This window comes from Oncorhynchus tshawytscha, linkage group LG29 (assembly GCF_018296145.1).
Source record: "Oncorhynchus tshawytscha isolate Ot180627B linkage group LG29, Otsh_v2.0, whole genome shotgun sequence".
Classification (NCBI taxonomy): domain Eukaryota; kingdom Metazoa; phylum Chordata; class Actinopteri; order Salmoniformes; family Salmonidae; genus Oncorhynchus; species Oncorhynchus tshawytscha.
Genome location: NC_056457.1, coordinates 34045663 through 34063017, shown reverse-complemented (window position 1 = coordinate 34063017; position 17355 = coordinate 34045663). Strand labels below are relative to the sequence as shown.

The 17355-nt window shown below is 48.6% G+C and overlaps 2 protein-coding genes across 3 annotated transcripts in view; one reads left to right on the top strand and one right to left on the bottom strand.

Moving 5' to 3' along the window:
- The window catches only part of LOC112238617 (nuclear receptor coactivator 2), a 173599-nt gene that overhangs the window by 59145 nt on the left and 97099 nt on the right, over nt 1-17355 (top strand). The gene's annotated exons all lie outside the window — the stretch shown is intronic.
- On the bottom strand, nt 8748-15781 carry LOC121841319 (leucine-rich repeat extensin-like protein 5). Its single transcript, XM_042308669.1, has 3 exons — nt 15754-15781; nt 13522-15555; nt 8748-8875 (listed from the first exon to the last, which is right to left on the bottom strand). Exons 1-3 carry the CDS (start codon nt 15779-15781, stop codon nt 8748-8750), a joined length of 2190 nt encoding a protein of 729 aa, XP_042164603.1.

Below are 17355 nucleotides of genomic sequence, written 5' to 3'. Positions count from 1 at the left end.
ATTATGGATCCCCATTTAGTTCCTGCCAAGGCAGCAGCTACTCTTCCTGGGGTTTATTATGGATCCCCATTTAGTTCCTGCCAAGGCAGCGGGTACTCTTCCTGGGGTTTATTATGGATCCCCATTTAGTTCCTGCCAAGGCAGCGGGTACTCTTCCTGGGGTTTATTATGGATCCCCATTTAGTTCCTGCCAAGGCAGCGGGTACTCTTCTTGGGGTCCAGCAAAATGAAGGCAGTTTATACAATTTTAAAAACATTCCAATACATTGACAGATTTCACAATACGCTGTGTGCCCTCAGGCCCCTACTCCACCACTACCACATTGAATAAAAATTTGATTTGTCACATACACATGGTTAGCAGATGTTAATGCGTGTGTAGCGAACTACTACTAAATTCATGTGTAGCTATAGTGAGTATGAGTAGGATGGATGAGTTATATTACGATGTACCACAGCAGGCTTCTCAGGAAACGGGCTATTGGCAATCAGGGCGTTTTTGTAAGTGTCCCACAGTGCGATGTCGAACCGAATTGCTCTACGGACAATTCCTTCAACCCCATGGCTTGGTTTTTGCTCTGACATGCACTGTCAACTGTGGCACCTTATATAGACAGGTGTGTGCCTTTCCAAATCATGTCCAATCAATTGAATTTACCACAGATAGACTCCAATCAAGTTGTAGAAACACCTCAAGGCTGTTAAATGGAAACAGGGTTGAGTTTATTTTTATTTTTTACAGGGACAGTGCACATTAATCAACGTTTCAGTCAAAGTGCTGGTTTTAGCCAGTTGGCTAATTTTCAGTCCCTGGGCTGGTTATTAAAAACAATTACAATATAGACAATCATTGAGCAGTGAGCACACGCAGAGAAACATAGGACAAGCAAGACCTAGCATACAGACAGAGCAACATAGAACAAGTAAGACCTAGCATACAGACAGAGCAACATAGGACAAGTAAGACCTAGCATACAGACAGAGCAACATAGGACAAGCAAGACACAGCATACAGACAGAGCAACATAGGACAAGCAAGACCTAGCATACAGACAGAGCAACATAGGACAAGTAAGACCTAGCATACAGACAGAGCAACATAGAACAAAAAGCAGCAAGACAAAATTCATAAAAGCAACAAAGTGTTTCCACACTACAAGCTACAGACAACAGACAACATGGAAAGCGGCAACACACAGCTAGGGACCATGTTCACAAATCTGATTGACCTTTAGCCATGTCTTCATACATATTGTGAAAGTGTGATAGGGGGTGCAGTTATGTGTGTCTGATGGGTGCACCCGAGCTCAATTTCGAGTCTCATTTCGAAGGGTCTGAATACTTATGTCAATTTCAAAAAACCCTTTTCCGCTTTGTCATGTTTGTGTGTAGATTGATGAGGACGGAACGTAAAAGAAAACGAATACAAAGTCAAGGGGACTGCTTTCCGAAGGCAGTGTACAGGGTGCCATTAGGCATCCAGAGTTAAAGGCTAATTCTGTTCATTTTCATTCTCATATTCATTATCTCCAGGACCATACCAATGTCTCCATACGCAAAAACGAGAGAGAGAGAGAGAGAGAGAGAGAGAGAGAGGCCCTGCTAACCCACGTGACGGATCTCTCTCTCTCTCTGTTTGGGGGAAAATAAATTAACCATGATGCAATTCCCCCCACGTCCTAACAGAGAATCCCTCCCTCCCTCCTTACTGACTCTCTACATGGAGCAGAAGAAGCCATTCAGGGTCATTGCGACGCGGCTGCAACATTTTTTTTAATTCTATATATTATTCTACAGTGTAGGGGGACACGTCCCAAATGGGACCACATTTTGGGGCCCTACGTTTGACCAGGGCCCATAGGGCTGAAAGCCAATGTTTCTAAGCTCTTGTTACAGTAGACTAAGACTTCAAATCGATGCGCCCCCCCTTCTTACTCTCTAACTAGTGTTTTTGATATTCCATGTCGATGAATGCACAGTCATGGCCCGTGCAGGCCAGTGGATCCCCATAACCACTGGGTGTGTCTCTGTAGACCGAAGCCCACTAAACCCACATGATTATAGACATGCTACGCTGGCACATGCCCCCTTGGCAGACTTGAGACAAAGCCATAGTCTACCAAAGGCACCCTATTTCCTATGGGAGCTAGTCTAAAGTAGTGCACTATAAAGGGAATAGGGTGTCATTTTGGACTGTCTGGGAGTGAGAGGCGGTTTTGTGTGTTGTAATGTGACTGAAACAGGCGATTCAGTGTTTTGAAGACCATTTACACACACACACACACACACACACACACACACTGTCACGAACCGGCTCGAAGCCCGTAAACAAAAAAGGGAAACAACGAGGAGATATAAGGACTAACAAAAATATATTTATTAACTGAGGTAACCTATGTACAATTAAGTATGGTGTGTGTAGTCACTAATCAGTAGTGTAAGTGAGTGGTTGCGTGTATAGATGTGATAGTGAGGAATGTTAAAAGGTGCCAAAGCAAACAAACCAGCCACAAAAATGGCACGACCAAAATCCAACAGTGTGTGTGCATGGACAGAGTCTCCCCAATGACTGGGGGAAGAGGTGTATTTATCCTGGGACACACCCAGGACCAGGTGTGTCTGCATGGAGAGAGTCTCCCCAATGACTGGGGGAAGAGGTGTATTTATCCTGGGACACACCCAGGACCAGGTGTGTCTGCATGGAGAGAGTCTCTCCAATGACTGGGGGAAGAGGTGTATTTATCCTGGGACACACCCAGGACCAGGTGTGTCTCCATGGAGAGAGTCTCCTCAATGACTGGGGAAAGAGGTGTATTTATCCTGGGACACACCCAGGACCAGGTGTGTCTGCATGGAGAGAGTCTCTCCAATGACTGGGGGAAGAGGTGCATTTATCCTGGGACATAGCCAGGACCAGGTGTGTCTGCATGGAGAGAGTCTCTCCAATGACTGGGGGAAGAGGTGTATTTATCCTGGGACACACACACACACACACACACACCACTCGTTCATCACAACAGACCCCCCCACCCCCCCAGCAGGGTAACACTCAAAGCGTTGTCTCACTATGTTGTTATGGCAACTGGTTAGAAATGGTCAAACATGATTATTAAGGATCCATTGTTTTAATGGTGTGCTGCTTTAAAAGCAGTGTGTGTTTAGGCTTTACCCTGTGGAACAACCCCTCCCACTTGGGTTCTAGAGTTGTCCCTGTATGGGTTCTTAGCAGAGTTCTAGAGTTGTCCCTGTATGTGTTGTTAGCAGAGTTCTAGAGTTGTCCCTGTATGTGTTGTTAGCAGAGTTCTAGAGTTGTCCCTGTATGTGTTGTTAGCAGAGTTCTAGAGTTGTCCTTGTATGGGTTCTTAGCAGAGTTCTAGAGTTAGTCCCTGAATTCTGAGCAGGCCACACACATACCTACCTAGCTACCGACACCTCCAACCACTTCACTCAAGAGCAACATGCCACTCAGTCAATTAATTTTCATATCTTCTGAAGTCCCGGTCTGACTGATTGTGTGACTGTGACACATTTCTCGGTGTGCTCCTCAGTTGACTGAATGGTTGTTATTATTCTGTAGTGGATCCTATATATGTTGACTGAATGGTTGTTATTATTCTGTAGTGTGACGTATCCTACAGTTGAAGTCTGAAGTTTACATACACTTAGGTCAGAGTCATTAAAACTCGTTTTTCAACCACTCCACAAATGTCTTGTTAACAAACTATAGTTTTGGCAAGTCGGTTAGGACATCTACTTTGTGCATGACACAAGTAATTTTTACAACAATTGTTTACAGACAGATTATTTCACTTATAATTCACTGTATCACAATTCCAGGGGGTCAGAAGTTTACTTACACTAAATTGACTGTGCCTTTAAACAGCTTGGAAAATTCCAGAAAATGATGTCATGGCTTTAGAAGTTTCTGATAGGCTAATTGACATCATTTGAGTCAATTGGAGGTGTACCTGTGGATGCATTTTAAGGCCTACCTTCAAACTCAGTGCCTCTTTGCTTGACATCATGGGAAAATCAAAAACAATCAGCCAAAGACCTCAGAAACAAAATTGTAGACCTCCACACGCTTGAAGGTACAATGTTCATCTGTACAAACAATAGTACACAAGTATAAACACCATGGGACCACGCAGCCATCATACCGCTCAGGAAGGAGATGTGTTCTGTCTCCTAGAGATGAACGTACTTTGGTGTGAAAAGTGCAAATCAATCCCAGAACAACAGCGAAGGACCTTGTGAAGATGCTGGAGGAAACTGGTACAAAAGTATCTATATCCACAGTAAAACGAGTCCTATATCGACATAACCTGAAAGGCCGCTCAGCAAGGAAGAAGCCACTGCTCCAAAACCGCCATGAAAAAGCCAGACAACGGTTTGCAACTGCACATGGGGACAGAGATTGTACTTTTTGGAGAAATGTCCTCTGGTCTGTTGAAACAAAAATAGAACTGTTTGGCCAGAATGACCATCGTTTTGTTTGGAGGAAAAATGGGGAGGCTTACAAGCCGAAGAACACCATCCCAACCGTGAAGCATGGGGGTGACAGCATCATGTGGGGTACTTTGCTGCAGGAGGGACTGGTGCACTTCACAAAATATATGGCATCATGAGGCAAAAACATTATGTGGATATATTGAAGCAACAGCTCAAGACATCAGTCAGGAAGTTAAAGCTCAGTCACTCTGTCTGCCGTATTCTCTCTCTTTGCTCTTGTTTACCTTATTAGGATGCCGGTGGGCGGAGCCGGTGGGCTGAACCGGTGGGCTGAACCGGTGGGCGGAACCGGGGGTACCGGTAGAGTCAATGTGCGGGGCCACCGGTTAGTCGAGGTAATTGAGGTAATATGTAGAGGTATGTAGGTGTAGTTATTAAAGTGACTATGCATAGATGATAACAGAGAGAAGCAGCAGCAGCGTTCGGGGGGGCAATGCAAATAGTGGTAGCCATTTGATTAGATAATCAGGAGTGGACGCCAAGGAACTTGAAGCTCTCAACCTGCTCCACTACAGCCCCCATCGATGAGAATGGGGGCGTGCTCTGTCCTCCTTTTCCTGTAGTCCACAATCATCTCCTTAGTCTTGATTACGTTGAGGGAGAGGTTTTTGTACTGGCACCACATGGTCAGCTCTCTGACCTCGTCCTTATAGGCTGTCTTATCGTTGTTGGTGATTAGACCTACCACTGCTGTCATCTGCAAACTGAGTGATGGTGTTGGAGTCGTGCCTGGCCATGCAGTCATGAGTGAACAGGGAGTATAGGAGGGGACTGAGCACGCACCCCTGAGGGGCCCCCGTGTTGAGGATCAGTGTGGCAGATGTGTTGTTACCTACCCTTACCACCTGGGGAGGCGGCCCGTCAGGAAGTTCAGGATCCAGTTGCAGAGGGAGGTGTTTAGTCCCAGGGTCCTTAGCTTAGTGATGAGCTTTGAGGGCACTATGGTGTTGAACGCTGAGCTGTAGTCAATGAACAGCATTCTCACATAGGTGTTCCTTTTGTCCAGGTGGGAAAGGGCAGTGCGGAGTGCAATAGAGATTGCATCAAATGTGTATCTGTTAGTGCGGTATGCAAATTGGAGTGGGTCTAGGGTTTCTGGGATAATGGTGTTGATGTGAGCCATGACCAGCCTTTCAAAGCATTTCATGGCTACAGACGTGAGTGCTTCGGGTCGGTAGTCATTTAGGCAGGTTCTTTGTTCTTTGGCACAGGGACCATGGTGGTCTGCTTGAAACAAGTTGGTATTACAGACTCAGACAGGGACATGTTGGTATTACAGACTCAGACAGGGAGAGATTGAAAATGTCAGTGAAGACACTTGCCATTTGGTCAGCGCATGCTCGAAGTACATGTCCTGGTAATCCGTCTGGCCCTGCATCTTTGTGACTGTTGACCTGTTTAAAGGTCTTGCTCACATTTGGTAAAACAAATTTAAGTTTCCCTGCATTAAAGTCCCCCGGCTACTGAGAGCGCCGCCTCTGGGTGAGCGTTTTCTGACTGTGGTGGTATGTAAACAGCTACAAATAATACAGATGAAAACTCTCTCGGTAGGTAGTGTGGTCTACAGCTTATCATGAGATACTCAACCTCGGGCAAGCAAAACCTTGAGACTTCCTTAGATATCGTGCACCAGCTGTTGTTTACATAAATGCATAGGCCCCCGCCCCGTGTCTTACCAGAGGTTGCTGTTCTGTCCTGGCGATATAACCTGCCAGTTATATGTTCTTAATGTCGTCCTTCAGCCACGACTTGGTAGGATAAACAGGCTTTCAGTTCGTCCCTTTTATTTTCCAGCGATTGAACGTTAGCTAGCATGACGGAAGGCAAGGGCAGATTAGCCACTCGTTGCCCGATCTTCACAAGGCACCCTGATCTCTTTCCGGAAAATCTCAGTTTCCTTCTCCAGCGAATCACGGGGATCTGGGCCTGGTCGGGTGTCTGTAGTATCTCCCTCCCGTCCGGCTCATTGAAGGAAAACTCTTCGTCTAGTTTGAGGTGAGTAACCGCTGTTCTGATGTCCAGAATCTCTTTTCGGTCACAAGAGACGGTAGCAGCAACATTATGTACAAAACAAGTTACGAACAACGAGAAAAAACAAACAGAATAGCATGGTTGGTTAAGAGCCAATAAGACGGCAGACTCCAGCGCCATCATTCTGCTATCCACAATGCATCACTGTATCAGATTGAGTCAATGACATACGTCGATGACATAATTGAATCGATGACATACGTCCTGCTGTTAATAGAAGCCCTCTGACAGAGCAGAGGAGACACACTGGAGGATTAGAGATGGCATGTTATATGACCCTGTATAGAGACGAGAGTGAGTGTGTGTAGTGGTGCCATTGAGATGTGCCGGCTGTCATTGTCAAGGTGGCGTTAAGTTACGATGGACACACACACACACACACACACACACGGAGACGGTGCCTGAACAGGGGCCGCTAAGGTCAATGAGAACCAGGCAACCAATCATATCCAACCGTCCAAAGCACTTACGTGCTGTAGGGATGGCAACAGCCAATAAGATCCAACAGCTCAAAGTACTACAGGCTGGGAGGGATGGTAACAGCCAATCAGATCCATTGGGAATATAGTGACTCTCTCTGATTGGGAGAGGGACTCTGCGAATCAGATGGTGTGTTTTAAAAGTAATAGCGATGGACAATGTTAGGGCTGGTTCATAGCAACGACTCTGATGGATGGTCATTTAGAGGTGGGGAGATGCTCATGTTACATATCACCTTAAATGACTTGACTGATGCACAGCGTAGCTAATGTAAGAATACCAATCAAATCCTCTAGCTGGATATTCTGCTGGCAACTCAACGCTAAGCAGGCCAACACTAAGATCTCTAAGCAGCTAAACACTAAGCAGGCCGACACTAAGCAGGCCAACACTAAGACACTTCTCTAAGAAGCAGCTCGACACTAAGCAGGCCGACACTAAGATCTCTAAGCAGCTAAACACTAAGCAGGCCGACACTAAGATCTCTAAGCAGCTAAACACTAAGCAGGCCGACACTAAGATCTCTAAGCAGCTAAACACTAAGCAGGCCAACACTAAGATCTCTAAGCAGCTAAACACTAAGCAGGCCGACACTAAGCAGGCCAACACTAAGACCTCGAAGCAGCTCGACACTAAGCAGGCCGACACTAAGCAGGCCGACACTAAGACCTCGAAGCAGCTAGACACTAAGCAGGCCGACACTAAGCAGGCCAACACTAAGACCTCTAAGCAGCTAAACACTAAGCAGGCCGACACTAAGCAGGCCAACACTAAGACCTCGAAGCAGCTCGACACTAAGCAGGCCGACACTAAGCAGGCCAACACGAAGACCTCTAAGCAGCTCGACACTAAGCAGGCCGACACTAAGCAGGCCAACACTAAGACCTGTAAGCAGCTCGACACTAAGCAGGTCGACATTAAGCAGGCCAACACTAAGACCTCTAAGCAGCTCGACACTAAGCAGGTTGACATTAAACAGGCCAACACTAAGACCTCTAAGCAGCTCGACACTAAGCAGGCCAACACTAAGCAGGCCAACACTAAGACCTGTAAGCAGCTCGACACTAAGCAGGTCGACACTAAGCAGGCCGACACTAAGACCTCGAAGCAGCTCGACATTAAGCAGGCCGGCACTAAGCAGGCCGACACTAAGCAGGCCGGCACTAAGCAGGCCGACACTAAGCAGGCCGACACTAAGCAACTCGACACTAAGCAACTCGACACAAAGCAGGCCAACTCTACGCAGCTCGACACTAAGCAGGCCGACACCAAGCAGGCCGACACCAAGCAGGCCGACACCAAGCAGGCCGTCTCCAGGAACACCAAGCAGGCCGTCTCCAGGAACACCAAGCAGGCCGTCTCCAGGAACACCAAGCAGGCCGTCTCCAGGAACACCAAGCAGGCCGTCTCCAGGAACACCAAGCAGGCCGTCTCCAGGAACACCAAGCAGGCACCAAGAGCAGCACGAGGACATGTGGAGACCCCTGAGAGCACTAGGACATGTAAAGACACCCTCATGGCAATCTTCACAACTCCATAGCGTCATGCCATGTTGTTGTGGATCAGTGTCTTGTCACTCACAGTCCACACAACGATCCTGTTTTGGTCCTACATGACACCATAGTCCTTACGTAGCACTATGAGTCCTGGGCAGAAGTAATTCACTATATAGGGTGTCACAAGGGATGCAGATGAGGCTCCTGACTCTGGGATGAGGCTCCTGACTATGGGATGAGGCTCCTGACTCTGGGATGAGGCTCCTGACTCTGCGATGAGGCTCCTGACTCTGCGATGAGGCTCCTGACTCTGCGATGAGGCTCCTGACTCTGCCGATAATGTCTGTCCTCGTTCACTGGTGGCATATTCAAAGCCATCAAGCTCTTTAAAGAACTGTTTGTCCCCTTCACAGTAATGCAATTCTCTCTCTTTCTCTCTGTCTCCTTCTCTGCCTCTCTCAATTGAATTCAGTAAACTTTATTGACATGTCAAGTTAAATTACTGACATTGTCAAAGTATACATTTTTACAAAAGTGGTGTGACCAACAGCAGTAATACTGGGATTACCTTTATCAGCAACTACAACAACAATATTAATGAGAATAATAATACATTAAAGCAATAGTAGTAGACCAGTCTCAACCTGACTGAGAAGACACATGACCTGGTAGTCGACCAGTCTCAACCTGACTGAGAAGACACATGACATGGTAGTAACCAGTCTCAACCTGACTGAGAAGACACATGACCTGGTTGTAGACCAGTCTCAACCTGACTGAGAAGACACATGACCTGGTAGTAGACCAGTCTCAACCTGACTGAGAAGACACATGACCTGGTAGTAGACCAGTCTCAACCTGACTGAGAAGACACATGACCAGTCTCAACCTGACTGAGAAGACACATGACCTGGTAGTCGACCAGTCTCAACCTGACTGAGAAGACACATGACCTGGTAGTAGATCAGTCTCAACCTGACTGAGAAGACACATGACCTGGTAGTAGATCAGTCTCAACCTGACTGAGAAGACACATGACCTGGTAGTGGATCAGTCTCAACCTGACTGAGAAGACACATGACCTGGTAGTGGATCAGTCTCAACCTGACTGAGAAGACACATGACCTGGTAGTAGACCAACCTGACTGAGAAGACACATGACCTGGTAGTAGACCAGTCTCAACCTGACTGAGAAGACACATGACCTGGTAGTAGACCAGTCTCAACCTGACTGAGAAGACACATGACCTGGTAGTCGACCAGTCTCAACCTGACTGAGAAGACACATGACCTGGTAGTAGACCAGTCTCAACCTGACTGAGAAGACATATGACCTGGTAGTAGATCAGTCTCAACCTGACTGAGAAGACACATGACCTGGTAGTAGACCAGTCTCAACCTGACTGAGAAGACACATGACCTGGTAGTAGACCAGTCTCAACCTGACTGAGAAGACACATGACCTGGTAGTTCTCAACCTGACTGAGAAGACACATGACCTGGTGTAGATCAGTCTCAACCTGACTGAGAAGACACATGACCTGGTGGTAGACCAGTCTCAACCTGACTGAGAAGACACATGACCTGGTAGTAGACCAGTCTCAACCTGACTGAGAAGACACATGAGCTGGTAGTAGATCAGTCTCAACCTGACTGAGAAGACACATGACCAGGTAGTGGATCAGTCTCAACCTGACTGAGAAGACGCATGACCTGGTAGTAGACCAAACTAAATGGGAAATATTATTGACATTATTATACGTTTCACTGGATGTCCCTCAGGTTGTGGCAGGAGGACACATATTTGGCTTTTCACCCAATAAATACTACATTTTTTCTTAATATTTTATAGTTACACCCCTCAGCCTGGTTTCTTCCTAGGTTCTGGCCTTTCTAGGGAGTTTTTCCTAGCCACCGTGCTTCAACACCAGCATTACTTGCTGTTTGGGGTTTTATGGCTGGGTTTCTGTACAGCACTTTTTGATATCAGCTGATGTACGAAGGGCTTTATAAATACATTTGATTTGATAGTTTCAAATTCTTTGTACTGAATGATAATTTGGGGAAATAAATATTCTCTTATGTCTAACTCTCCCCTGGAGCAGAGTGAGCACAGCCTGTCTCTCTGGGCAGCCAGGCTTTCTTTCTCTCTCTCTCTCTGACCCCCTCTCTCTCGCTCTCTCTTTCTTCCCCACTCTCTCTCTGCCCCCTCTCTCTTTCTGCCCCCTCTCTGCCCCCCTCTCTTTCTGCCCCTCTCTCTCTGCCCCCCTCTCTCTCTCTCTTTCTGCATCTCTCTGCCTCTCCACAGCTTTGATTTCACTTATTGCTGCAACACAGACCCTGCTGTCATTAGGCTTAAGTAGGCCAATGCAATCCAGCAGGGAGATTGGCGCTAGCTAGAGCAACGGGTAACTCCTCCCTTTTGACATGTGCTGGCTGGCACTACGCTAGGCTAACGCTAGCTGAGCCATCTTATGGTACTGCTGTTCTGTGCTGTTCAGTCTTATGTAATGGTTGAGAACAGAACACAGTGTGCTGTGGCCGTTACCATGGTTAACTGTGGCTCGGAGTTTAACACAACACACTGTACTGCACCGGTCTGGCCGTCTGGCTGTTGCTCTCCCTCACTTGTTTCTCCCTAGCTCTTGCTCTAGCTGTCTTGCACCCCCCCTCTCTCTCTCTATCCCTCTCCCTCTGTCTAGTACCTAACTGACCTGTCTGGTAGGACTGAACCAGAGAATCTACTGCGGTCGCTGGCTGAACAATTGTATGGAGAGGAGAGACATCAGTATACATCGCTGTGAAAACGTATTTCCCCCCTTTTTTCAAATGTTCTCTATTTTTGCATATTTCTGAAACTGAATGTTATCGAATATTGGCTGAAGATCTGAGGTGCTTCTACACCTGCATTGCTTGCTGTTTGGGGGTTTTAGGCTGGGTTTCTGTACAGCACTTTGAGATATCAGCTGATGTACGAATGGGCTATATAAATAAATTTGATTTGATAAAGGGAATCTGAGTGAAAAAAAATAACACAACAATGACTTATTTCATTTACTTCATAAACTAAGTTATGCAACACCCACAATGCCCTTGTGTGAAAAAGTAAATTGCCTCCTTAACACTCGGTGACTGGTTGTGCCACTTTTAGCTGCAATGACTCCAACCAAACACTTCCTGTAGTTATTAATCACTCTCTCACGTCGCTGCGGAGGAATTTTGTCCCTCTCTTTTCCATACGGAACTGCTTTAACTCAGCAATATTTGTGGGTTTTTAAGCATAAACTGCTCTTTTCAAGTCCCACCACAACATCTCAATTGGGATTATGTCTGGACTTTGAAAACACAGTCAACATGAAAATGTTTAAAAAGCAACACATTTGAAGTTTTGGAATGGACTAGTCAAAGTCCAGACCTAATCCCAATTGAGATGATGTGGCAGGACTTGAAATGAGTAGGTTGTGCTTGGAAACCCACAAATCAAATTATATTGGTCACATACACATGGTTAGCAGATGTTAATGCGAGTGTAGTGAAATGCTTGTGCTTCTAGATCCAACAGTGCAGTAATATCTAACAAGTCATCTAACATTTCCACAACAACTACCTTATACACACAATCTAGTAAAGGAATGAGATGAGAATATATAAGTATAAATATGTGGATGAGCAGTGACAGAGTGGCTGAGATGCAATAGATACTAAAGAATAGTACACAGTATATACATATGAGATATGTAAACATTACTTAAAGTGTCATTATGTCGCTGAGTTAAAGCAGCTCTGCATAGAAGGACAGGTAGCCTAGTGGTGAGAGCGTTGGGCCAGTAACCAGCAGGTAGCCTAGTGGTTAGAGCGTTGGGCCAGTAACCAGCAGGAAGCCTAGTGGTTAGAGTGTTGGGCCAGTAACCAGCAGGAAGGCTAGTGGTGAGAGCGTTGGGCCAGTAACCAGCAGGAAGCCTAGTGGTTAGAGCGTTGGGCCAGTAACCAGCTGGAAGCCTAGTGGTTAGAGTGTTGGGCCAGTAACCAGCAGGAAGGCTAGTGGTGAGAGCGTTGGGCCAGTAACCAGCAGGAAGCCTAGTGGTTAGAGCGTTGGGCCAGTAACCAGCTGGAAGGCTAGTGGTTAGAGCATTGGGCCAGTAACCAGCTGGAAGGCTAGTGGTTAGAGCATTGGGCCAGTAACCAGCTGGAAGCCTAGTGGTTAGTGCGTTGGGCCAGTAACCAGCAGGAAGCCTAGTGGTTAGAGCGTTGGGCCAGTAACCAGCAGGAAGCCTAGTGGTTAGAGCATTGGGCCAGTAACCAGCAGGAACCCTAGTGGTTAGAGCGTTGGGCCAGTAACCAGCAGGAAGCCTAGTGGTTAGAGCGTTGGGCCAGTAACCAGCAGGAAGCCTAGTGGTTAGAGCGTTGGGCCAGTAACCAGCAGGAAGCCTAGTGGTTAGAGCGTTGGGCCAGTAATCAGCAGGAAGCCTAGTGGTTAGAGTGTTGGGCCAGTAACCAGCAGGAAGGCTAGTGGTGAGAGCGTTGGGCCAGTAACCAGCAGGAAGCCTAGTGGTTAGAGTGTTGGGCCAGTAACCAGCAGGAAGGCTAGTGGTGAGAGCGTTGGGCCAGTAACCAGCAGGAAGCCTAGTGGTTAGAGCGTTGGGCCAGTAACCAGCTGGAAGGCTAGTGGTTAGAGCGTTGGGCCAGTAACCAGCTGGAAGGCTAGTGGTTAGAGCGTTGGGCCAGTAACCAGCTGGAAGCCTAGTGGTTAGAGCGTTGGGCCAGTAACCAGCAGGTAGCCTAGTGGTTAGAGCGTTGGGCCAGTAACCAGCAGGAAGCCTAGTGGTTAGAGCATTGGGCCAGTAACCAGCAGGTAGCCTAGTGGTTAGAGCATTGGGCCAGTAACCAGCAGGAAGGCTAGTCGTTAGAGCATTGGGCCAGTAACCGAAAGGTTCCTGGATCGAATTGAGCTGACAAGGTAAAAATCTGTCATTTTGCAGCGGTAATACGACTGGTGGGATGCCAGTGGTGGGATGGTGGGATGCCAGTGGTGGGATGATGGGATGCCAGTGGTGGGATGATGGGATGCCAGTGGTGGGATGATGGGATGCCAGTGGTGGGATGATGGGATGCCAGTGGTGGGATGATGGGATGCCAGTGGTGGGATGATGGGATGCCAGTGGTGGGATGATGGGATGCCAGTGGTGGGATGATGGGATGCCAGTGGTGGGATGGTGGGATGCCAGTGGTGGGATGGTGGGATGCCAGTGGTGGGATGATGGGATGCCAGTGGTGGGATGATGGGATGCCAGTGGTGGGATGGTGGGATGCCAGTGGTGGGATGATGGGATGCCAGTGGTGGGATGATGGGATGCCAGTGGTGGGATGATGGGATGCCAGTGGTGGGATGATGGGATGCCAGTGGTGGGATGCCAGTGGTGGGATGATGGGATGCCAGTGGTGGGATGATGGGATGCCAGTGGTAGGATAGTGGGATGCCAGTAGTGGGATGGTGGGATGCCAGTGGTGGGATGGTGGGATGCCATTGGTGGGATGATGGGATGCCAGTGGTGGGATGATGGGATGCCAGTGGTGGGATGCCAGTGGTGGGATGCCAGTGTTGGGATGCCAGTGGTGGGATGCCAGTGGTGGGATGATGGGATGCCAGTGGTGGGATGATGGGATGCCAGTGGTGGGATAGTGGGATGCCAGTAGTGGGATGGTGGGATGCCAGTGGTGGGATGGTGGGATGCCATTGGTGGGATGATGGGATGCCAGTGGTGGGATGATGGGATGCCAGTGGTGGGATGCCAGTGGTGGGATGCCAGTGTTGGGATGCCAGTGGTGGGATGCCAGTGGTGGGATGATGGGATGCCAGTGGTGATGGGATGCCAGTGGTGGGATGATGGGATGATGGGATGCCAGTGGTGGGATGATGGGATGCCAGTGGTGGGATGATGGGATGCCAGTGGTGGGATGATGGGATGCCAGTGGTGGGATGATGGGATGCCAGTGGTGGGATGGTAGGATGCCAGTGGTGGGATGATGGGATACCAGTGGTGGGATGGTGGGATGCCAGTGGTGGGATGATGGGATGCCAGTGTTGGGATCTTGGGATGCCAGTGGTGGGATGCTAGTGGTGGGATGATGGGATGCCAGTGGTGGGATGCCAGTGCTGGGATGCCAGTGGTGGGATGGTGGGATGCCAGTGGTGGGATGATGGGATGCCAGTGGTGGGATGATGGGATGCCAGTGGTGGGATGATGGGATGCCAGTGGTGGGATGATGGGATGCCAGTGGTGGGATGATGGGATGCCAGTGGTGGGATGATGGGATGCCAGTGGTGGGATGATGGGATGCCAGTGGTGGGATGCCAGTGGTGGGATGATGGGATGCCAGTGGTGGGATGATGGGATGCCAGTGGTAGGATAGTGGGATGCCAGTAGTGGGATGGTGGGATGCCAGTGGTGGGATGGTGGGATGCCATTGGTGGGATGATGGGATGCCAGTGGTGGGATGATGGGATGCCAGTGGTGGGATGCCAGTGGTGGGATGCCAGTGGTGGGATGCCAGTGGTGGGATGATGGGATGCCAGTGGTGGGATGATGGGATGCCAGTGGTGGGATAGTGGGATGCCAGTAGTGGGATGGTGGGATGCCAGTGGTGGGATGGTGGGATGCCATTGGTGGGATGATGGGATGCCAGTGGTGGGATGATGGGATGCCAGTGGTGGGATTCCAGTGGTGGGATGCCAGTGTTGGGATGCCAGTGGTGGGATGCCAGTGGTGGGATGATGGGATGCCGATGATGGGATGCCAGTGGTGGGATGATGGGATGATGGGATGCCAGTGGTGGGATGATGGGATGCCAGTGGTGGGATGATGGGATGCCAGTGGTGGGATGATGGGATGCCAGTGGTGGGATGATGGGATGCCAGTGGTGGGATGGTAGGATGCCAGTGGTGGGATGATGGGATACCAGTGGTGGGATGGTGGGATGCCAGTGGTGGGATGATGGGATGCCAGTGTTGGGATCTTGGGATGCCAGTGGTGGGATGCTAGTGGTGGGATGATGGGATGCCAGTGGTGGGATGCCAGTGCTGGGATGCCAGTGCTGGGATGCCAGTGGTGGGATGGTGGGATGCCAGTGGTGGGATGGTGGGATGCCAGTGGTGGGATGCCAGTGGTAGGATGTCTCACTCTCGTCTCAGTCAACAAACTGTCTCACTCTCGTCTCAGTCAACAAACTGTCTCACTTTCCCCCCCCCCCCGCCGTCTCTTCATCTCTCGTACCGTCTCGCTCTCTCTCAGTACTCCAGCGCTCTCGTTTCAGTCTCTCTGGGGAGAGTGGCACCATCAGAAGGAAATAATTGAATCTGTTTCTCCGCTCCACTTTCACTCGTTCCTCGTTCCTCCTGCGTTGGATCAACCGGTGTCACCGGCGTTAGAAGGCACATCTGAACGTGTGTGTGTGTGCGTCTGTGTAAACACCTCATAGCCCAACAGCCAGTTCACTTGGTGAGGATATTCCCAAGATTCCCCTACACTTTGGAGCTCAGAGTCAGACTACCCCCATAATTGATCACTGGGGTTATCTGTCACTTGTGCGAAGTTGTCTTGCTATATCTCTAAACTCTGTTCTGTTTGTGATACAGTGAATTTGGAAAGTATTCAGACCTCTTGACTTTTTCCACATTTTGTTACGTTACAGCCTTATTCTAAAATGGATAAATTAGTTCAGTTTTTTCTCATCAATCTGCACACAATACCCCATAATGACAAAGCAAAACAGGTTTTTAGAAATGTTTGCAGACGTATTAAAAATAAAAAACAGAAATATCACATTTAAATAAGTATTCAGACCCTTTACTCAGTACTTTGTTGAAGCACCTTTAGCAGCGATTACAGCATCGAGTCTTCCTGGGTGTGACGCTACAAGCTTGGCAAACCTGTATTTAGGGAGTTTCTCCTATTCTTCTCTGCAGATCCTCTCAAACTCTGTCAGGTTGGATGGGGAGTGTCGCTGCACAGCTATTCTCAGGTCTCTCCACAGATTTGATAGGGTTCAAGTCAGGGCTCTGGCTGGACCACTCACGGACATTCAGAGACTTGTCCCGAAGCCACTCCTGCGTTGTCTTGGCTGTGTGCTTAGGGTGGTTGTCCTATTGGAAGGTGAACCTTCGCCTCAGTCTGAGGTCCTGAGCGCTCTGGAGCAGGTTTTGTCAAGGATCTCTCTGTACTTTTCTTTGTTTATCTTTCCTTCGCTCCTGACTAGTTTCCCAGTCCCTGCCGCTGAAAAACCTCCCCACAGCATGATTCTGCCACCACCATGCTTCACCGTAGGGATGGTGCCAGGTTTCCTCCAGATGTGACGCTTGGCATTCAAGCCAAAGAGTTACATTTTGGTTTCATCAGACCAGACAATCCTGTTTCTCATGGTCTAAGAATCATTTAAGTGTCTTCTGGCAAAGTCCCAGCTGTGCCGTTTACTGATGAGTGGCTTCCGTCTGGCCACTCTACCATAAATAACTGATTGGTGGAGTGCCGCAGAGCTGGGTGTCCTTCTGGAAGGTTGTCTCATCTCCACAGAGGAACTCTAGAGCTCTTTCAGAGTGACCATCGGGTTCCCTGACCCAAGGCCCTTCTCCCCCGATTGCTCAGTTTGGCTGGGCGGCCAGCTCTAGGAAGAGTCTTGGTGGTTCCAAACTTCTTCCATTTAAGAATGATGGAGGACACTGTGTTCATGGGGACCTTCAATGCTGCAGAAATGTTTTGGTACCCTTCCCCAGATCTGTGTCTCGAGACAGTCCTGTCTCTGAGATCTACGGACAATTCATTTGAGCTCATGGCTTGGTTTT

Bases quoted from the DNA above. Each gene is read 5' to 3' on its own strand.
- LOC121841319 (XM_042308669.1), bottom strand. From the start codon at position 15,781: ATGAAGAGACGGCGGGGGGGGGGGGAAA. The intron at 15,556-15,753 runs GTGAGACAGTTT...TCCCACCACTAG, and splicing joins ACGGCGGGGGGGGGGGGAAA to CATCCCACCACTGGCATCCC. The intron at 8,876-13,521 runs GCATCCCACCAG...ATATGCCACCAG, and splicing joins ATCCCACCATCCCACCACTG to TGAACGAGGACAGACATTAT.